General features: G+C 46.6%; 1 protein-coding gene across 5 annotated transcripts in view; it reads left to right on the top strand.

Annotated features, from left to right (window-relative positions):
* ETV1 (ETS variant transcription factor 1) overlaps nt 1-21,692 on the top strand; it is a 113,266-nt gene that overhangs the window by 56,129 nt on the left and 35,445 nt on the right. For 3 of the 5 annotated variants that reach the window (XM_073629525.1, XM_073629527.1, XM_073629526.1), the window contains 3 exons: nt 1,650-1,779; nt 6,818-7,006; nt 8,669-8,916. In XM_073629525.1, the coding sequence (XP_073485626.1) occupies nt 1,650-1,779; nt 6,818-7,006; nt 8,669-8,916 (567 nt within the window). The remainder of the gene's footprint in view (nt 1-1,649; nt 1,780-6,817; nt 7,007-8,668; nt 8,917-21,692) is intronic. The other 2 variants (XM_073629528.1, XM_073629529.1) reach the window with 1 other exon arrangement.

Genomic DNA, 21,692 nt, shown 5'->3' on the forward strand with positions numbered 1-21,692 from the left:
AGAATTTTAAATCTTTTCAGGTTAGTCTTGTAATTCACAGACCCCTTCCACGCTGCCTAGCCAGAATGATGACACCACCATTTCCTATCGCAGTTCTGCAGCTTCCTGTGTCCGCTGCTTGTGCACTGGACTATGAATGATCCTCATCTACCCTAGTTTCATCTTTGAGGTCCTCCTTGTGCTTCCCTCCTCCAGTTCCCAGTGCCTGAAGTCATGCTAGATCAGCCTTCCTCAACCTCTTCAACACAGAGGAACCCTTGAAATAACTTTCCGGTGTCAGGGAACCCCTGCTTATAGGGCGTACACACGGTCGGACTTTGTTTGGACATTCCAACAACAAAATCCATGGATTTTTTCCGACGGATGTTGGCTCAAACTTGTCTTGCATACACACGGTCACACAAAGTTGTCGGAAAATCCGATCGTTCTGAACGCGGTGACGTACAACACGTACGTCGGGACTATAAACGGGGCAGTGGCCAATAGCTTTCATCTCTTTATTTATTCTGAGCATGCGTGGCACTTTGTCCGTCGGATTTGTGTACACACGATCGGAATTTCCGACAACGGATTTTGTTGTCGGAAAATTTTATATCCTGCTCTCCAACTTTGTGTGTCGGAAAATCCGATGGAAAATGTCCGATGGAGCCCACACACGGTCGGAATTTCCGACAACACGCTCCGATCGGACATTTTCCATCGGAAAATCCGACCGTGTGTACGGGGCATAAGAGTTACTATATCTACAACTCATGATACACGAGTGTGATGGTCAGTGGGAAGAATGCTTCTTATGCCCCGTATACACAATTGGACTTTCCGTCAACAGAACCGTGGAATTTTGTTCGAAGGTTGTTGGCTCCAACTTGTCTTGCATACACACAAATGTTGTCCAACAATTACGAACGTAGAGATGTACAAGACGTACGGCGAACCGATAAAAAGGAAGTTCAATAGTCATGTGATATCTCCATTACCAACGCTAGTTTTACAAGACCGAGCGCTTCCGGCTCGTACTTGATTCCGAGCATGCGTGGACTTTTGTGCGACGGACTTGTGCCCACGCGATCGGAAAGTCCGACAACAAAAATTTGTTGGCCGAAAAATTTGAGAACCTGCTAGCCAGCATTTGTTGATGGAAAGTCCGACAACAAATGTCCAATGGAGAGTACACATGGTCAGACTTTCCGCTAACAAGCTCACATCCAACATTTGTTGTCGGAAAATCCGATCGTGTGTACGGGGCATTACGCTTGTGAACATTGGGAAGAATTACCCCCTTCGAGATACATAAAAATATCAATGGTATCAGTGGGAACTTATCTGACAGGCAGAAATTGCTCTATGCTCAAGAAAACCCGAGCAACCTTTGGAGGAACCCTGGCTGAGAAATCCTGTGCTAGATTGATTCAAGATGGACATGACACTATACTGACCCCAGTGGCACCTCATTAGCTCATAATGTGATACATCGCACACAAAGGATTGGCAGAAGATAACCTAAAGACAGATTTCTGATAAATATACTGGACTTATTTATTTATTTATGATGTTTTTACTGTTCTGCTTCGATTTCCATACTGATACCATGAGTGTGCGTTTTCTGCTAATACGCAACCAGGTAACTGTATCTCTGTCTTGTCTTCTAGTGGCTTTCCATGGTGTCCCAGTGAAAATCAAGAAAGAACCGCACAGTCCCTGCTCTGAACTGAACACCACCTGCAGCCAGGAACAGCCTTTCAAGTTCAGCTATGGCGAAAAGTGCCTGTACAATGTCAGGTAGGTAAAGCCTATGTCGTGGCGCCTTGGTAGATGGTTGTAGATTTTCGCAAAGGCAAAATCAGTAATTTGGACATCAGTAAACCTTACTGGTCTGACATCATATTGAAGGGCTGAATGTTTTCACTGATGGTCTGAATGTTTTACGGAGGTTCCATAAGTCGGTTATCAAGGGGGCCTTGTAGCTTTATTTAGTTCATAACTGACTGTCTGGACTCTGGAGTTGCAAACTACCATGAAATGGCATTCATAAATATGTATTATTACTATTATATATCATTGGTGCGTTTCGAGAACTTGACTTCCTGTTTGTTGGATAGAAGAAAAAAAAAAATATATCTGCCCACTCATGCTCTCTGTCTATTGTCAACATCTATCAGCTGCCCTGAATGTGAACTGTGAGGTTAATGTCAGCCATGATTTAGCTGGCTCCACTGATCCACAGACTTCATAGTGGTAATTGTTCCTCCAGCAGCTTTCTCTTATAACAGATCACTTATATTATACTTATTTATGACTTGCTGATGACCACAACCAATTAGTCACTCTTATGAAGGTCCTATGGTTGTGATCCTGACCTGGTCCTGCCTATCACACAAAAAAAAAGAACAAAAAGCTAACTATTTGCACACCTTTTTTTTTATCTTCTACATTTTCATGTTCTCCACTATGTTAAAGGAGAAGTATGGTCAAAGCTCTTTTGACCATACTTCTCCTGTAGGTCACAGGAGTGCACTTAGTTCTGCACTCCTGTGACCCAGATTTAGCCGATAGCGGGCTAAAATCCACTGTCAGTTCACATCATAGAGCCAGTTCAGGCTCTGCAGGGATCCTGACAATAGTGTTGGGATCTGCCCAGATGCCTGACCGGCAGCTGGCTCCGCCTCTCTGTGGTCCTCTGAGAACCTGAGCCAGCCGTTCCCGCCCCCTCCCTCTACAGCCTGGCGCTCCAGTGAGCACTGAAGGGGTAGAGCACAGAGCGCTGATTGACACGCTTGACTAATAGTGCTGCAGCACGCCCTTTTGCCGACTTGCACCGGAGGGGGGGAGGAATCCAAAAAGTGAAAGTTCCATTTTTGGGTGGAACTCCACTTTAAGACGTATGGGCGGAGCTGACATTATGACGTCGCTTCCCGCCTCCTGTGGTATGGAGACAGGTGGGGGGCCATCTTCCCCCTCACTCATCTCCATACCACAGACATGACAGGACCTGATCGCCTCCGCCGCTACCGACGGCTCCGGTAAGCGGCGGAGGGCGCGGGAGAGTGGCGGGAGGGGGGGGTGTGGCACCTATCCCACCGCCGATAATGATGATCTCACGGTGAATCCGCAGCAGAGACCACCATTATCGTAAATACGACCGGCTCCAGAAAAGATGGATACCGAGATATCCATTACCGAGATATCCATCTTCAAAGTGCCGACGTATATGTACAGGAGCCGGTCAGTAAGTGGTTAACTGAACAAGCTGAAGTTAGAAGCTGATTGGCTACCATGCACAGCCGCACCAGATTTTGCACTCTCCAGTTTTAGTAAATCCAGCCCTCTGTCTCTGCTGCTCTTGTGCTGACTTTCTATCTCTCTCACTCATGCCATCCTCCATATCGCTCTCACTCATGCCATCCTCCATATCTCTCTCACTCATGCCATCCTCCATATCTCTCTCACTCATGCCATCCTCCATATCTCTCTCACTCATGCCATCCTCCATATCTCTCTCACTCATGCCATCCTCCATATCTCTCTCACTCATGCCATCCTCCATATCGCTCTCACTCATGCCATCCTCCATATCGCTCTCACTCATGCCATCCTCCATATCGCTCTCACTCATGCCATCCTCCATATCTCTCTCATATGCACCTTTTGTCTTCATGTGCCTGCTCGCTGTTTTCTCTCTTGCATTCTATTTATCTCTCACCAGCTTGCTCTTTCTCCCTCTGTCTACCTGCAAAAAAAAAAAAAACTTGAATTCCTCCCCACTAGATCATTCATTCTATCAGTACTTCTGTGACCTTGTTAGCTGTTTAAGACTGCCGCTACTTAAATTTGAAAAAAAAAAAAAATAGTTTGTGTGTATTGCTGAATTCAGTAATGTTTTCCATGCAAGCTCAGCATATGAATCCACAGTTGCCATCTAAAGACATTAAGACACCTTTGTAATTTACTAGCCTTAAAGTTGCCAGTTTTGTAATTTATTGGGCTCTTTGAGGGCCTCTTGACTTTTCGTTCCTTTAGATGAAAAATAATGCTTTTCAGCAGAGTGTTTTCAAAAAGCTTTTTAACCTTTGCTTTCTTGACTGTAATGCATTTTTGCATACCATGGTTAAGACAGGCTTTTAAAGTGATTTACACTGTGTTGCGTGTCTGCTTGACAACGCATTGTAGGTAAGACACACAGGAGACTCCGGTGACTTTTATTATTTCTTTTGTAGTTTTGTTTTTTTGCAGCGTGGGGCCTTCTGGCCATGAACTTCATCCCAAATGCTCTATTAGTAAAATTTTGATTACTGGCGGCCTTGAATCACCTGTCACCCGATTTTTTTTTTTTTTTTTTTTTTTTTTCTCAAATCATGTAGCTTGTGTCTTTGACCCATCCTTGGTTTATGCAAACCCAATCACTTAAAGCTGAACTCCAGGCAATTTTTTTTTTAATTTTTCCAGTGCAATGAGGCTGAGCCCGCGCTGCGCAGGTTAACTGCTCGTTTTATTCTAGGGGAGAGGACAGTGCAGATCTACTTACCTGATTCACCGATCATCTTTGCACAAGACCAGTCCGGCATCCCCCCGTGCTCCAGCAGTCTTAAAAAATGGATTGTTCCTGCAGTCACCACCCTCCATAGACAGGAACAGTCCATTGCTGGACCATAGGGGAGCGCGGTTTTCTGGAGGATCTCCAGATCAGGTGAGTATAAACCTTGTAGGAAGCAGTAGGGGGTACTACTCAAAGTATTACCAAAAGGCGGACTTTATAGGCCAGGAAACAATATAAACCAATCAAATTTATTAGAAAAATATAGAATACAAACATTGTCTTCAAAAAAGGGTAAAAACCATAACATATATGCATCTGTGTTATTAGTGCAGTGAGCCCTTGTGCGTCTACGCGTCTTTGAACCTTGGCCATGTCCTGAAGAAGCCTAATGGCGAAACGCGTAGATGCACAAGGGCTCACTGCACTAATAACACAGATGCATATATGTTATGGTTTTTAACCTTTTTTGAAGATAATGTTTGTGATCTATATTTTTTTAATAAATTTGATTGTTTATATTGTTTCCTGGCCTTATAAAGTCCACCTTTTGGTAATACTTTGAGTAGTACCCCCTACTGTTTCCTCAATATTTAGGGACGTGGCTATCTAGTGCACTCTCTCCTCTCATTTATAAACCGTTTCCCCAACCATAGAAAAAAAACGAGCATTTGACCCATGCAGTCGGGCTGTGAATAAAAAAAAAAAAAATGTGTCCGCCGTTGGTCTTTAAACTTCAAAAATTTAAAGGGTAACTCCACTTCCGTGGGGAAAAAAAAGTAGTAAAAAAAGAAAAAATAATATAGCATATATAATTGTGACACAAGTCATATTGTAATTGAATGTTATTAAAAATGACCTTTCCTTTTCAATCTGCAGCCACTGTAATTTTCTAAAAATGCAATATGGCTACCTGGAGTTGTTCTGTACACAGAGTGTGTACTGACCACTCCCCAGAAACAGCATTTCCTGCTTGTGTGATTGGCTCATCAATTTTCCCAGAAGTCCTGCACTAAGATACAAGTCAGATTTCAGGCATCCCCTGCAACAAAAATTTCATTTTTGGTGAGACACTTCCAGTAGGAACACGTATAAAGGGATGCAGGCCCAGCAGATTTCCTCATTAGTGCCCTGCAGGTGCACAGCAGATTGATAATTATGAAACCACTCCCACTAGACCCACTCATCACTGAGGCTCAGAGGAACATACAGGGATTACTTCAGTATAACAAAAGGTAGGAATCTGCAACAAAGGTTGTTATAATCCTTGCAATGTACATAGATCACCCAGAGAGGAATGGATTTTTTTTTTATCAACAAAAGTGGAGTTACTCTTTTTAAGGATTTTTTTTTTTTTTTTTTAGAGAGAGCTGGGAAGTGTTAAAACGCCTATCAGTTTATTTTTTTTGCTTTTTTGTGTCCCACTGGGAAGGTTTCCCTTCATTACCTGGTGTCACAACAGAAATAGACAAAAAAGTGGGGTTCCAACTTCAGACCGTTGTCACCAGAAAATTTGCCCCCCATTGGAAGATTTCCCCTCTCCTCTTGCTCATGAAAACTCAAAGATTTTGGATTTCCTTCCACATTCTGTTTCCTTTGTCACCAGGACAAATGGAGAGGGTGAACCTTCCTAGTGGGGAGGTCAGAGGCTCCTCTTCACGTAGAGTTCACCTGTCACATTCATGTCCCCCCTATATTTCAGAAGCCCTTCATCACCACAGATCCTCCCCCATCACAGAATCAGAGTCCCCTCAATCACATCACACTCCCCCTATACATGAGAGCCCACCACCACATCAGAGATGCCTCATCGCCACAGTAACCCTTCTTCCATCTTTGGTCCAGGGAAGCTGGGCCTCATACTCGCGGCACACTGGGAGAACTTGGGAGAACTCAAACACTGCACTAGAATGTTAATGTCATTTCAAAAGCAATTTTCAATACCCTTTTTAAAAGTGCAGCTCTCAATAAAATAATACCTGCTGACCATGTCATAAAGGTCCTTGTCTCCTTTTATGTGCTCCTGGGTTGTCACCTTGTCACCCAGTCTTCCGATGGAAACTTCAAGTGGCCAATTTCAATGCAAATTATGTTCACCTAGTCCATCGTTGTCACCATCAGGAAACCTGCCCTGAGAAACACAATGCAGCCTTTGCTGGAGTGTATGTAGAAAGGTCTCCATGCCATCTAGTTAGGGTTTCTAACTACTTAAACTACTGTGTTCCTTTAAAACTTCCATGCCTCCTATTTTAATTGTTTGATGTGTTTCTGTTTTTATTATTTTAGTGCCTATGATCAGAAACCACAAGTTGGAATGAGGCCCTCTAACCCGCCAACTCCTTCCAGCACACCAGTGTCTCCATTACATCATGCGTCACCCAATACAACTCAGAACCCTAAACCAGACCGTCTCTTCCCCCCGCACCTTCCTCCATCTCAGCCCCTCCCAGACTCCAACTATACCATGGATCACAGGTGAGATCCCTATCCTCCATCCTAATAGTCGCATAAGGACTGTTGGGTGTTAAATGGTATGGACCTTAGAGGGGGGGCTACTAGGGAAGAAAGAGGAGTTTGGGTCCAAAGAAGGCACCATCGGCTATGATTGCCAACTTAAGTTAATTGAAGTATAGATTGATCATACTCATTTACAAAAGGGAACTTCTGAAATATCCAACTATCTGGCTGTTTTTTTTTTTTTCACGTGTGCTTCTTTATCTTGTCATCCTACAGAAACATGGAAATTCTGTTGCTTTTGTTTGTGTTTTGCATTGCAAATACTTCTAATGCAGAGTGAAATATTACTAGCTTTTTAGCAAAGGGTTTGAATCTCCTTGTTTGGAATTGCATCCTAAGTCATTAGCACTACTAAAATAACACCTTTTGGGTATAGATTTGCTGCTAAGCTTCCTTTCCACAAATACATTTATTTGTTTTAGTTGTAGACGTTTAGTGTATATTGCTGAAGCTCCTCTACATTGCTTGCATTATTTCTCCTGAAAATATAGCCATACTGTAAGGGCTCATTCACACAGGCAGCCAGGGGTAGAGTGAAAGGAGGCAGTTAAAGCCATGGTTTTAGTGCCTCCGCACCCCCCCAACCACTTACTTGTACTAGGGCATGCAGATGCTTAGGGCTGTACATATGCCAAGGCTACTATGCATTGCAAAATTAAAAGGCACCCATTCACATGAGCGGTGTCAATCACTACAGATCTCTTTTCAGAGGGATGACAAGGGCTGATGCATGTATGAACGAACCCTTAGAGTTTGTATAACTTGGGCTCCATTCACACTTGCACTAAACATCTTTGGGCTTTATTGGATGTGTTTTTGGAGCGTTTGTAAAGGCATTTTAGGCTTGAGCTTTTTGGTGCATTTTTCAGATGCTCCCATTGAAGTCTATTGGGGCCAAAACATGCGACTTTGTCCTAAAAGAAGCTTGTGTACTTTTTTTGGAGCGATGAGCTGCAAGCTTCAAGCAACACTACACTCAGATGTGAATGGGCACCATTGAATAGAATGGAAATCCTGTTCTTCAGCATTGAAGCGCTTCTGGTGAAGCTTAAAACCGTGCTCTCTTCTCAGGGACTCTGGAATTCTGGGGGGGGCATCTGAGTTCCTGGGTCTCTGTACGTGCTGTGACCATTGAGGGGCCCCCACCATCCTTTCTGGTTGGTTTCTTTCATTATTAGATTGTAGAGAAAGTAACAGAACTGGCTGGGGATGCTCAAAACTCCCATGTAGACAGGAGCAGAGTTGGGAAATAGAGCAGGGGGATCTTACTGTGCAAGACCTACAAGAATCCAAGGATTGACCCATAGGTGGTTAGGGATCTAGAAACATATGGCAGCTATGTCTCATCACTGGAGGTCTTGAGATATAAAAAGTGCCAAGAGTTTACTCAACCTACCAAAATCCATCTACAGCTGAAACTGAAACTTTTGGCTGAACTGACCCTTTAATGTTCTTTGTGAAAGCAGACTAAAATGTGGAAAATTTATGGAGTGAAAATCTTGAAAGTCCAAATTGGAATTGTTAAAAAAAAATTATACCAAACTTTCCAAAGTAGCTTTTTTTTTCCCTCTAACTTTAAAAATGTTTATTTTATTTCTTTATTTTTTTATGACCTTTCAGGTTTCGCAGACAGCTCTCTGAACCATGCAATTCTTTTCCGCCGCTCCCTGCATTGCCGCAAGATGGCAGACCCGTTTACCAACGCCAGATGTCGGAGCCAAGTATCCAGTTCCCTCCTCAAGGATTTAAACAAGAATACCACGACCCGGTGTATGAACATGGCGCTATGGTGGGGAGCGCCCCAAGCCAGACCTTCCCTCCGCCTCTCATGATTAAGCAGGAGCCAAGAGATTTCGCTTATGACTCAGGTACGTACTGCCTGCTGGAATGATTCATCTGTGAAGTCCTTGTTAGGAGTGTTTTATATCTTGTGTTCCAATGACTGCTTTTGATATGTTGTGCTTTTATTGCTAGCATTTTGTAGACGCTCCTAGCTGCAGGATGGTTCTGTCTAGTTTGGTGGCTGTTAAAACTCTGTCCAGTTCACTTTGTTGTTATCCGATACATTGGAAATTACTGTGTGGTCACATAATGTATAGTACTCAATTTGCTGTTTTTGAGTAGATCAATGTGTCTCGTTAACTGGTGTCTAGTCCACTATGGTGCATAATAACCTAGTGTGTAATAGCATTTGGTGCCAAATTTCTTGGTTTTTAGTTGTCTTGGTTGACACACCAACTCGATCCACTAGTATCTGGTAATGACTTGCTGTGATGGTTGGTGTACTGTGTGCTCGGTTCCCTGGTGTCTAGTTTGCAATTATCTAGTGGCATATAGTGACCCATAATATTCCTGGACTCTCCCCCTATTCTCTTTATATACTTTTCTTTGATAATCGTTAGTATGTTGGGGGGAAGAAAACCAGAAGAAAAAGGCTTTAGGTATGTGAATGCCCTCTATCAGCTGGGGTATCTTTGCAACTCTTTGTAGTAGTCTTATAGGGCGTACACACGGTCGGACTTTGTTCGGACATTCCGACAACAAAATCCTAGGATTTTTTCCGACGGATGTTGGCTCAAACTTTTTTTGCATACACACGGTCGCACAAAGTTGTTGGAAAATCCGATCGTTCTGAACGCGGTGACGTAAAACACGTACGTCGGGACTATAAACGGGGCAGTGGCCAATAGCTTTCATCTCTTAATTTATTCTGAGCATGCGTGGCACTTTGTCCGTCAGATTTGTGTACACACGATCGGAATTTCCGACAACGGATTTTGTTGTCGGAAAATTTTATCTCCTGCTCTCCAACTTTGTGTGTCGGAAAATCCGATGGAAAATGTCCGATGGAGCCCACACACGGTCAGATTTTCCGACAACACACTCCGATCGGACATTTTCCATCGGAAAATCCGACCGTGTGTACAGGGCATTAGAGGTGTAGGGAGAATGAGAGTGCCACAGAAATTGTGCAAGTCCAGTATAGTTTTGAACGTCAAGAAGACGCCAACAGGTTTTGGGGAGCTCGATGCTCCCCCTTAATCGGGGCTTGCAAATAAGATGACAAAGGATAAAAACAACTTTTTCAGCATTTAAAATGTCTTGGACAAGTAGCTTCCTTCTCGCCTCTCAAGCTAAACCTTCTTGTCCTCTGAGTTTCGGGTGCTGGGGGTAAACGGAGCCATCCACACTCCAAGCATACGAGGAAAATGAAGAGTCACAGCATACCAATAAAGAGGGCGGTCTGAAGCCCTAAAATTAGGTTGGCTTTCTTTCAGTTGTTTATCAAAGCATCTCTTTGGACTCTTTGACCATTGGTGTGGCACTCTTGCTGCTTCTGGGTTTTAATCTCAAGACCCCACCCTCTCTGGGGGTGTTCTGGTGTAAATGAGCAGCCAATTTATAAAACACAATTTACAGCTTTGAACTGCCCCCTTTTAAAATCTATAATTGCAGACAAAACATATTTTTGGGGAATAGTAGATCCTTTATCTGGCTTGTTTTATGGCCTGTGACTCCCTTGGGTGATTTATCCCTCATTGTGTCTCAGTGGCACCAGGACAAAAAAAAGGAGGGAACCGGGAGTCTTCTCCCCACTACATTGATTTACATTGGTGTCACTCCCTGCACTCCCTGTCCCTGGGACAGGAAATGAGAGAAAAGCTCCCCATTGGGGACATTGATGGCAATAACCCTAGAGAAGTTCTAAGCCTTCTCTGTTCTATCCAGAACTAGAAGATATTTTGGCTAGAGTGTGGACCTATGCTTTGCTCACATAGGGCAAAACAATAGATTCACATTAAAAGGTTAAGGGGAGTTTAAATCAGCTTATATAAAAAAAAAAACTTACCAACTGAAAGGCTGTTTTCAACTGGTGTTTGACAGCTGAAAAATTTTGTACTTGCTGCTCTAAAAGGAAAACAAAAGTATTTTGCAAACTTGTAAGCAACAACCAATACTGTAGCAAAGTGCAGTTATCCTTCCCCTGACCCAAACCAACCCATTCTCCCTCCACAGATGCATACTTACCGCCATTTGAGAGTCACAGTCCCACTGTTTGTTTACATCCGGAGCGCATTAGGGCCCCATAGACCTCTATGGAGCAGTGTCCCAAGGCCGGAGGCAATTGTAGACAGTCCCATAGAAGTTGATGGGGCTGTATTGTGCAGGTGCAGCCAGGACGGTGAAGACTTGCATCCAAGTCACATCCAAGTCAGATCATCATCTTAACTGATCACACTTGTGGCATGCAACTTGTGCTCTGAGGATCTTGAAGGGGAACCCCACGCCACAATTAAAAGGAAAAAAACGTGTGGGGTCCCCCCCCATTCCATACCAGACCCTTTGAGTCTGGTATGGATCTTGAGAGGGAACCCCACGCCATTGATTTGAATGAAAGTCACATCCAAGTCAGATCATCATCTTAACTGATCACATTTGTGGCATGCAACTTGTGCTCTGAGGATCTTGAAGGGGAACCCCACGCCACAATTAAAAAAAAAAAACAGTGTGGGGTCCCCTCCAAAAACCATACCAGACTCAAAGGGCCTGGTATGGAATTGGGGGGGGGGACCCCACCCATTTTTTAAAATGATTTTGGCGTGGGGTTCCACTCAAAGGGTCTGGTATGGTCGGATCCCATTCAGTGAAGTCGCATTGGAAGTCAGACATGAAGTCGTAGGTTAAAGTCGGTTCTGAAGTCGTCCGACTTCGATGTCGGAGCAGTTTGAGCCCGGCCTTAGTATGCATCTGTGGAGGGGGGGACAGTGGATTAGATTAGGTCAGGGGAAAGGGGGGCTTTTTTTGCTTTGCCCTGAATAAGGAAGCCTGGATTGGAGGGAGAGGTGGTACATACTAGATCAACAGGCAGGTGGTGGCAGGGTAGCACCATCAAGTCAACAGAACTGGATGCTCTGAAGAGTGTTGTCGCCCTCCCTTTACTATGCAGGGGGTGATTATCAGAGTATGACATACACCATTTGACAATTTTTTTTGTTTGCATTTTTGTTTCAATGCATTTGTCCAAGTTCTCCATAATAAAAAATGGTGTCTCATCTCTTTGCTGCAGTGCAATGTGTTTTTAAATGTAGAACACGTCCATTTTTTCTGCACTTTGGGAGGCCCATAGAAGTCAATGGCTGTTTTTGATGCTTTGGCAACAGGTATTAAATTAGACTTTAAATTCCCCAACCCCTACTTCTTCCTCCCACCTTCCCTCCTTTTCATTCCTCCTTACCTGCCCAGTGGATCCTGCGCTGTCCTGCAGCAATTCTGTGCTCACATGTCACAGCCTCCGTCCTGTGCCTCCATATTGGTCCTCTTCAGCCTGCTGCTTTTTCAAGGTTCAGGGAGCCCAGCCCTAACTAAACAGAAATGCCCATCCCTTGCCAAAAAACAGCTATTATTATTATTATTATTATTATTATTCGGCCTCATTCAAACGGGGCATACTACGGTGTACGCCTGCACGAGGGGCGCTTTTACCAGCACCAGGATGCACAGGTGTTCTGTGCATCTCCAGGCAGGCAGTCCCCTTGATGTCTATTGGGACACAGCATCTGCACGGACACAGATGCTGCTCCTAATTTGGCATCCTTGTGGGTGTGGAACCCCTGTGCATCTCTGTGTGGGTAAACGTGGCCCTCGCATGGGGTACGCATTGCTACGCTCTATGTACAGTATACGAAGCCTTATTATTGTTGTTTGTTATTTATTATTATTCATCATTACTATATATTTTGGTGGGGGTGGAGGCAGAGACTCCAAGTCATTTTATGATGGGGGGTGGAGGCAGAGACCGCAAGTCATTTTATGGTGGGGGGTGGAGGCAGAGACCGCAAGTCATTTTATGGTGGGGGGTGGAGGCAGAGACCGCAAGTCATTTTATGGTGGGGGGTGGAGGCAGAGACCGCAAGTCATTTTATGGTGGGGGGTGGAGGCAGAGACCGCAAGTCATTTTATGGTGGGGGGTGGAGGCAGAGACCGCAAGTCATTTTATGGTGGGGGGTGGAGGCAGAGACCCCAAGTCATTTTATGGTGGGGGTGGAGGCAGAGACCGCAAGTCATTTTATGGTGGGGGGTGGAGGCAGAGACCCCAAGTCATTTTATGGTGGGGGGTGGAGGCAGAGAACGCAATTCATATTATGGTGGGGGTGGAGGCAGAGAACGCAATTCATATTATGGTGGGGGTGGAGGCAGAGAACGCAATTCATTTTATGGTGGGGGTGGAGGCAGAGACCCCAAGTCATTTTATGGTGGGGGTGGAGGCAGAGAACGCAATTCATATTATGGTGGGGGTGGAGGCAGAGAACGCAATTCATTTTATGGTGGGGGTGGAGGCAGAGACCCCAAGTCATTTTATGGTGGGGGTGGAGGCAGAGACCCCAAGTCATTTTATGGTGGGGGGTGGAGGCAGAGACCGCAAGTCATTTTATGGTGGAGGTGGAGGCAGAGAACGCAATTCATTTTATGGTGGGGGTGGAGGCAGAGACCGCAAGTCATTTTATGGTGGGGGTGGAGGCAGAGAACGCAATTCATTTTATGGTGGGGGTGGAGGCAGAGACCGCAAGTAATTTTATGGTGGGGGTGGAGGCAGAGACCGCAAGTCATTTTATGGTGGGGGGTGGGGGCAGAGATCCCAAGTCATTTTATGGTGGGGGTGGAGGCAGAGACCGCAAGTCATTTTATGGTGGGGGGGTGGAGGCAGACACTGCAAATCATTTTATGGTGGGGGTGGAGGCAGAGACCCCAAGTCATTTTATGGTGGGGGGTTGGAGGCAGAGACCCCAAGTCATTTTATGGTGGGGGGGTGGAGGCAGAGACCCCAAGTCATTTTATGGTGGGGGGGTGGAGGCAGAGACCGCAAATCATTTTATGGTGGGGGGTGGAGGCAGAGACCGCAAATCATTTTATGGTGGGGGGTGGAGGCAGAGACCCCAAGTCATTTTATGGTGGGGGGTGGAGGCAGAGACCCCAAGTCATTTTATGGTGGGGGTGGAGGCAGAGACCCCAAGTCATTTTATGGTGGGGGTGGAGGCAGAGACCCCAAGTCATTTTATGGTGGGGGTGGAGGCAGAGACCGCAAGTCATTTTATGGGGGAGGGATGGAGGCAGAGACCCCAAGTCATTTTATGGTGGGGGGTGGAGGCAGAGACCCCAAGTCATTTTATGGTGGGGGGTGGAGGCAGAGACCGCAAATCATTTTATGGGGGGGGGGATTGAGGCAGAGACCGCAAGTCATTTTATGGGGGGGGGGGGATGGAGGCAGAGACCGCAAGGAATTTTATGGTGGGGGCAGAGGCAGAGACCTCAAGTCATTTTATGGGGGGGGGGGATGGAGGCAGAGACCGCAAGGCATTTTATGGTGGGGGGTGGAGGCAGAGACCCCAAGTCATTTTATGGTGGGGGGTGGAGCCAAGAGACCGCAAGGAATTTTAGGGTGGGGGCAGAGGCAGAGACCGCAAGTCATTTTATGGGGGGGGGGGGGATGGAGGCAGAGACCGCAAGGCATTTTATGGTGGGGGTGGAGGCAGAGACCGCAAGTCATTTTGTAGATTAAAATTCCCTTACCCCCTCCAAAACCTAAGGCTTTCACACTGATGCATTTTTACTGTGCTAAAAACGCAACCCCTTTAAATGCTATGGGACTCTTCACACCACTGCAGGTGCGGTGCGTTTCTGAAAATTCCTGCATGCTGCATCTTTGATGTGATTTTCAAAACCGCACCAAAATCGCAGCTTCCCCATGTAGTTGGATCCATTTTGGAATGAACTCCAACTGCATAGACAGTCGAAAATCCAGGCTATCCTATGGGCACAGTTCACATCAGTGCAGTACAGCGCAGTGCAGAAAAGTATAGCAAGCTGTATTTTTCTGCACCGCAAAAATGCATGCAAACGCACTGCAACACATCACATTGCACATAGAAGCCCAAGGAAAGAAAGAAGAAGGAAGTGACCTCACACGAGAACTGCAGATAGAAAAACGTGCGCCAATTGCATGTGAAATGTGCATCAAATGCATGCATAGGTACAAGGAAAAATGTACAGTTATGCCTTGTACACACGAGCAGACTTCTCATCCGCCTGAACTCCGAAGGACTTTTCAACGGAGTTCCAACGAATCAGACTTGCCTACACACGATCAAACCAAAGTCCGATCATTTCGAACGTGATGACGTACGACCGGACTAGAACAAGGAAATCCATAGCCAGTAGCCAATAGCTGCCCTAGCGTCGGTTTTCGTCCGTCGGACTAGCATACAGACGAACGCATTTTGCGACCGGACTAGAGTCCGTCGGAAAGATTTGAAACATGTTCTAAATCTAAAGTCCGTCTGATTTTGCGACAGCAAAGGTCCAATGAAGCCCACACACGATCGAATTGTCCGACAGATTTGTTCCATCGGACCTTTGCTGTCGAAAAGTCCGGTCGTGTGTATGCGGCATAACTTGCAGTTTCTGGTGTGAAAGGGGCCTAAAATTAATAGAAAATGCATCACAAATGCACCTATACTGCGTTTTCGGTGCGTTTTTTCCCCCCAATATAGTCACATGTCCAAGTTTCACAGGTATATGCTGGGTAATAGGCACTGAGAAAACGCACCACAAACGCATCAGCAATGCGGCAAAAAAACGCAAATGCGTTTTTGCAACCGAGCAGTTTGAAAGCAGCCTTAAGTAAAGAACACATTGAGAAAAAGAAATGCAGGTTGATGCATGACAACGTACCTGCCTAATGCTTCAATAAAAAAAAGCACGTCTACACACGTGCAAAGATCTAAATTGGCCATAAACCTAAAAAAACTTAAAACGCCTCTCTAAAAAAAAAAAAAAAAAAATTGTAAATGTTGCCAGTCGTGTGTTACAATAACGCAACGGGAAGAACACTCCCTGATACAAGATATCCATTTCCAGGCTCCTTCTTGCCACGGGGCTCCATCCAGCCGATGATTATGTTGTGGGTTGGGTCGCCCTCAGAACAAATATGTATCATTAAGATGGAGAGTTACAGTAAGTGCTCCTGTCTAGTGATTTGATTTGAGAATTGCGCCGTCTGGATTTACTCTCGTGCATTAACCGGGGTCACGAGAACGCCGCCTGCACTCCAAAAACCCCGTAATGGACGTCTGTAGATGGCCCTAAACCAATCAGGCCGGTTTTTAGCCTTGACGGATTGTTCTCGGGAGGCCGGCCTTTGTGAGCGCTGACTTGTACATGAATGGGTTTTGTGTGGCTCCCAGCTTCATTCATAAAGCAGGGAGGAGGCCGGGAAAGAGGAATGTCAGCTCAATAAGCCGCAGCAGAGCAGCTCTCAGGTTTCATCAGCTGTTTTTGCTCGCAGGAGGAGGAGGAGGAGGGATGACTAACGTTGGGTTACAGGGCTGCTGCTCTATGTGTGCGTTGAACGCTTGCTTATATGGAAAAATATGAGATTGTTGTGCTTTCCATTCATTAGGAGTAGACGAAAATACAACCGTCGCCTTAAGCTGGCCATACACTAGTAGATTTTCAAATGAACCGTTCCTACAAACAATTCTCAGTACATTCAATGACTTGACAAAATGTCGAGCAAACGTACGTCAAAGTTTTGTTTGCTTGTTTTAACGTTCGATTTTGGAGTGAATGGACTTCAACCTGAACACAATTTACATACCTTGTTAGAAATTCCCTGTCAGGATCTGCCCTCCTTACATCCGGGTCCCTGTCAGTGTCTACCCCCTTACATCCGGGTCACCATCAGGGTCTGACCCCCTTTACATCCGGGTCCCTAGTCAGGGTCTGCCCTTCTTACATCCGGGTCACCATCAGGGTCTGCCCCCCTTACATCCGGGTCCCCGTCAGGGTCTGACCCCCTTACATCCGGGTCCCCGTCAGCGTCTGACCCCCTTACATCCGGGTCCCCGTCAGGGTCTGCCCCCCTTACATCCGGGTCCCCGTCAGGGTCTGCCCCCCTTACATCCGGGTCCCCGTCAGGGTCTGCCCCCCTTACATCCGGGTCCCCGTCAGGGTCTGCCCCCCTTACATCCGGGTCCCCGTCAGGGTCTGCCCCCCTTACATCCGGGTCCCCGTCAGGGTCTGCCCCCCTTACATCCGGGTCCCCGTCAGGGTCTGCCCCCCTTACATCCGGGTCCCCGTCAGGGTCTGCCCCCCTTACATCCGGGTCCCCGTCAGAGTCTGTCCCCCTGCATCCGGGTCCTCGTCAGAGTCTGTCCCCCTGCATCCGGGTCCCTGTCAGGGTCTGCCCCCCTTACATCCGGGTCCTCGTCAGGGTCTGCCCCCTTGCATCCGGGTCCTCGTCAGGGTCTGCCCCCTTGCATCCGGGTCCTCGTCAGGGTCTGCCCTCCTTACATCCGGGTCCCTGTCAGGGTCTGCCCCCCTTACATCCGGGTCCCCGTCAGGGTCTGCCCCCTTGCATCCAGGTCCTCGTCAGGGTCTGCCCTTCTTACATCCGGGTCCCTGTCAGGGTCTGCCCCCCTTACATCCGGGTCCCTGTCAGGGTCTGCCCCCTTGCATCCGGGTCCTCGTCAGGGTCTGCCCTCCTTACATCCGGGTCCCTGTCAGGGTCTGCCCCCCTTACATCCGGGTCCCCGTCAGGGTCTGCCCCCTTGCATCCAGGTCCTCGTCAGGGTCTGCCCTTCTTACATCCGGGTCCCTGTCAGGGTCTGCCCCCCTTACATCCGGGTCCCTGTCAGGGTCTGCCCCCTTGCATCCGGGTCCTCGTCAGGGTCTGCCCTCCTTACATCCGGGTCCTCGTCAGGGTCTGCCCTCCTTACATCCGGGTCCTCGTCAGGGTCTGCCCTCCTTACATCCGGGTCCCTGCCAGGGTCTGCCCCCTTGCATCCGGGTCCCGTCAGGGTCTGCCTCCTTGCATCCGGGTCCCCGTCAAGGTCTGCCTCCTTGCATCCGGGTCCCCGTCAAGGTCTGCCTCCTTGCAACCCGGGTCCCCGTCAGGGTCTGCCTCCTTGCATCCGGGTTCCCGCCAGGGTCTGCCCCCTTGCATCCGGTTCCCCGTCAGCGTCTGCCCCCTTGCATCCGGTTCCCCGTCAGCGTCTGCCTCCTTGCATCCGGGTCCCCGTCAGGGTCTGCCTCCTTGCAACCTGGGTCCCCGTCAGGGTCTGCCTCCTTGCATCCGGGTCCCCATCAGGGTCTGCCCCCATTACATCCGGGTTCCCATCAGGGTCTGCTTCACTTACATCTGGGTTCCCGTCAGGGTCTCCCCCCCCTTACACCTGGGTTCCCGTCTGGGTCTGCCCCCCTTACCATCCAGGTTCCCATCTGGGTCTTCCCCGTTTACCATCTGGGTTACCGTCAGGGTCTGCCCTCCTTATCATCCGAGTCACTGTCAGGGTCTGCCCCCTTACATCTGGGTTCCCATCAGGGTCTCCCCCCCATTACATCCGGGTTCCCATCAGGGTCTACTCCCCTTACATCTGGGTTCCCGTCTGGGTCTACCACCCCTTACCATCCGGGTTCCCATCTGGGTATGCCCCCTTACATCTGGGTCCCCGTCAGGGTCTCCCCCCTTTCATACAGGTCCCCGTCAGGGTCTGCTCCCCTTACATCTGGGTTTCTGTCAGGGTCTCCCCCCCTTACCATCCAGGTTCCCATCTGGGTCTTCCCCGTTACCATCCGTGTCACCGTCAGGGTCTGCCCTCCTTATCATCTGAGTCACTGTCAGTGTCTGCCCCCCTTACATCCGGGTCTCCGTCAGGGTCTGGCCCCTTGCATCCGAGGGCCACATTTGGCCCATGAGCCGCAGTTTGGAGACCCCTGATTTCAAAAATAAAAGGAATATTTTTGAAAGGATTTCTACTGGTGTATGGCCAGCTTTGGGAAAATAAATCATTTATATAGCACTGACAATTTACACAGTGCTTTACATATTGTACGTTTACATCAGTTTCTTCCCCTTAAAGAGCCTACAGTCGAAGTTCCCTACCTGGCATACATACATACATACATACATACATACATACATACATACATACAGTACATATATATTAATACTAAGGCTAATTAACCTACCAGCTTATCATTCGAGTACAGTACAAAGTCAAAAAGCAGAGCCACTTGCCACACATGTGAGAAGCTCTCTGGAATTTAGAAATGGTTTAAAGTATAACTAAACCCAAGAACAAAAATGTAATCTAATGCAGCTTAACAGTTCTTATATGGGATGAAACTGAATATTGATTGGATTGGAATTGCCCTTTATTAGACACATGCTCATAAAAGAGCACCCGTCAAACATGTTTCATTTTTTGTTTCTTCAAGAGTCCTCTCCACAAGGTTTGTAAAAGGCTCTGAAGCCAATGGCGGTGTTGGATACACTGGGAATGGTTGTGCCCAGGTCTGATTTGGGGGGGATAATAGTTTCTCCTTTCCCAAAGGTGTACGTGATCTGACCAAATCACCTGTTTGCATAGACTTGTTTTTTATTTAGTGACAGTGTGTACTTGCTATCATTTTGCAATCATTTTCTTGGCAACCTCCCATCAGTGCTGCTCATTCATTTCAAGTACCTTCGTAATAATGGTTTTTATTTTGTATCTTTAAAATACGAAAACAGGTCCCGAAAGAGAGCCCTCGACTGCTGGGTTCATTTTTAGCTTGTTTATTTCGTTCTTCTTTTAGACCGGTACATGATCATATGAGAAGTTGTTTATGTTCTTTAGATTGCATGTTGTAATCTTAGAGTCCTGCTACTGGTGGTCAACTCTTAATAATTGGTTACAGGGGGAGCAGCTGCTGCTGGTGGTGACCCTAAAGATTGGTCGATCCGCCATTTGATGGGGATCCCAAGAGGCTCGAGTAGGCTGCCATATTGTTGCTTTTGTGGGTGCTCTTACCAGAATGGATGGATTTATATATTGGCAACTTAATGTTCACATATGGTTTGGCCTCAGTCTGGCCTATTAAGATCTTCAATGACCACCGTATAAGTCTAGCAGATTTATTGAAACCTTTTTATGAGCCCTGGTCCCGGGACTGCTTTTATGTCCCTTGCAGTCTTCCCTTGGATGGGAACGATTCCCTGGTTCTTTGCATGGCTGGTTGGATATCCTTATTATATGTGCCATCCTAAATCTCCCAATGAACGCAGATCTATGATCTGGGAAAAGTGTTTAGCGTCAATGACCACCGTATAAGTCTAGAAGATTTATTAAAGCTTTTTATGAGCTCTGGTGTCCCAGGACCCCCTTAATGTCCTGCCATCTTCCCTTGAATGGAAGGGTGTCCCCAGTCCTTTGCATGGCTGGTTAGATATCCTTTTTATACATTAACACTGTCTATGTCACCTGATGAAGTAAATCTATGATCTAGGAAACCCGTTGAGAATCAATGACCATTGTGTTAGTTTAGGCAAAATCATTGATTCCTTTTATGAGCTCTGGCATCCCAGGAACCCCCGTTGTGTCTCCTCCGTTCTTCATTGGGTGGGAGGGAGTCCCTGGTCCTTTTGTATGACTGGTTAGATATCCTTTTGATATATACAGTATATATACACCTCCTATATTTCCTGATGAAGCAGATTTATGATCAGGGAAACGTGTTGAGCATTATGGGAGAGTTTAATATTTGTCACCTAAAAAGTGCTATATATATATATATATATATATATATATATATATATATATATATATAGCTTTATGTGGATCATTAAGACCCTAAAAGAATGTTAAAGTGGACCTTGCACTTGGTTCATGAGCTTATTCTGTGCGAATAAAACCTGTTTGAAAATAAAGACATTCTCCATAGCGCCTCTTCCATCGGCCTTGGTATTTGTGATCGTGTTTCTATCGTGCTTCCTTAATGGACCTATGTCCATGACTCCTCAGACTCTTCCTGTTAAAGATATTGAAGCACCCTATGTCTATGTACTATATGGCCAAATGTTTTTGGATATATGCGAACATGTCTCTAAATGACAAGTTCAGGTGTTTCCAGTAGGGTTGCACCGATACCGTTTTTTTCCCGGAGTGTATAATTACCAATACTTTGTCAGATACTCGCCGATACCGAGTACCAATACCTTTGCGGTGCGACTTGAGCCCCATTCTATGACAAGTCTGAGTTCACACAAAAGTGGTGGTGGAATCCACATGCAATTTGGACAGGAATCACACCACATTCCTGTTCAAATCACATGCGCTTCTTTGCAGTGCGATTTGAGCCTATTCATTTTGTATGGGCTCAATTCATACCGCAAAGGTATTGGTTTTAGGTATCGGAGCATTTGCGTGAGTATGCTTGCAAAAGCTCAGTAATCGCCACCAAAGCAACCCTAGTTTCCAGTAAAGGGGACTGTTAATAGGGTTGCCACCTGTCCGGGATTCACCCGGGACAGTCCAGGTTTTAAATCATGTGTCTGGGTTTCAGGCGGACTGAAACCCGGACACATTATTCAGACCGGGTTGTGGCTCCCCAAGTAACCAAAATAGTCGCACACAAATCTGTTGCTGCCCGGGAGCTGCGAGCCATGTGTCTGGGGGCAGGTTCGGCATCACTGGGGGGGCAGGGCGATGATGTCAGCAAGAGCAATTTGGCCACACCCAATGTTAGCTTCGGCACGCTATACGCAGCGCAGTACTACTCTCCTTTCCTTTGGGCAGAAAGGTGGCAACCCTAATGCCCTGTACAC

The sequence above is a fragment of the Aquarana catesbeiana genome, linkage group LG05 (assembly GCF_042186555.1).
Source record: "Aquarana catesbeiana isolate 2022-GZ linkage group LG05, ASM4218655v1, whole genome shotgun sequence".
Lineage (NCBI taxonomy): Eukaryota > Metazoa > Chordata > Amphibia > Anura > Ranidae > Aquarana > Aquarana catesbeiana.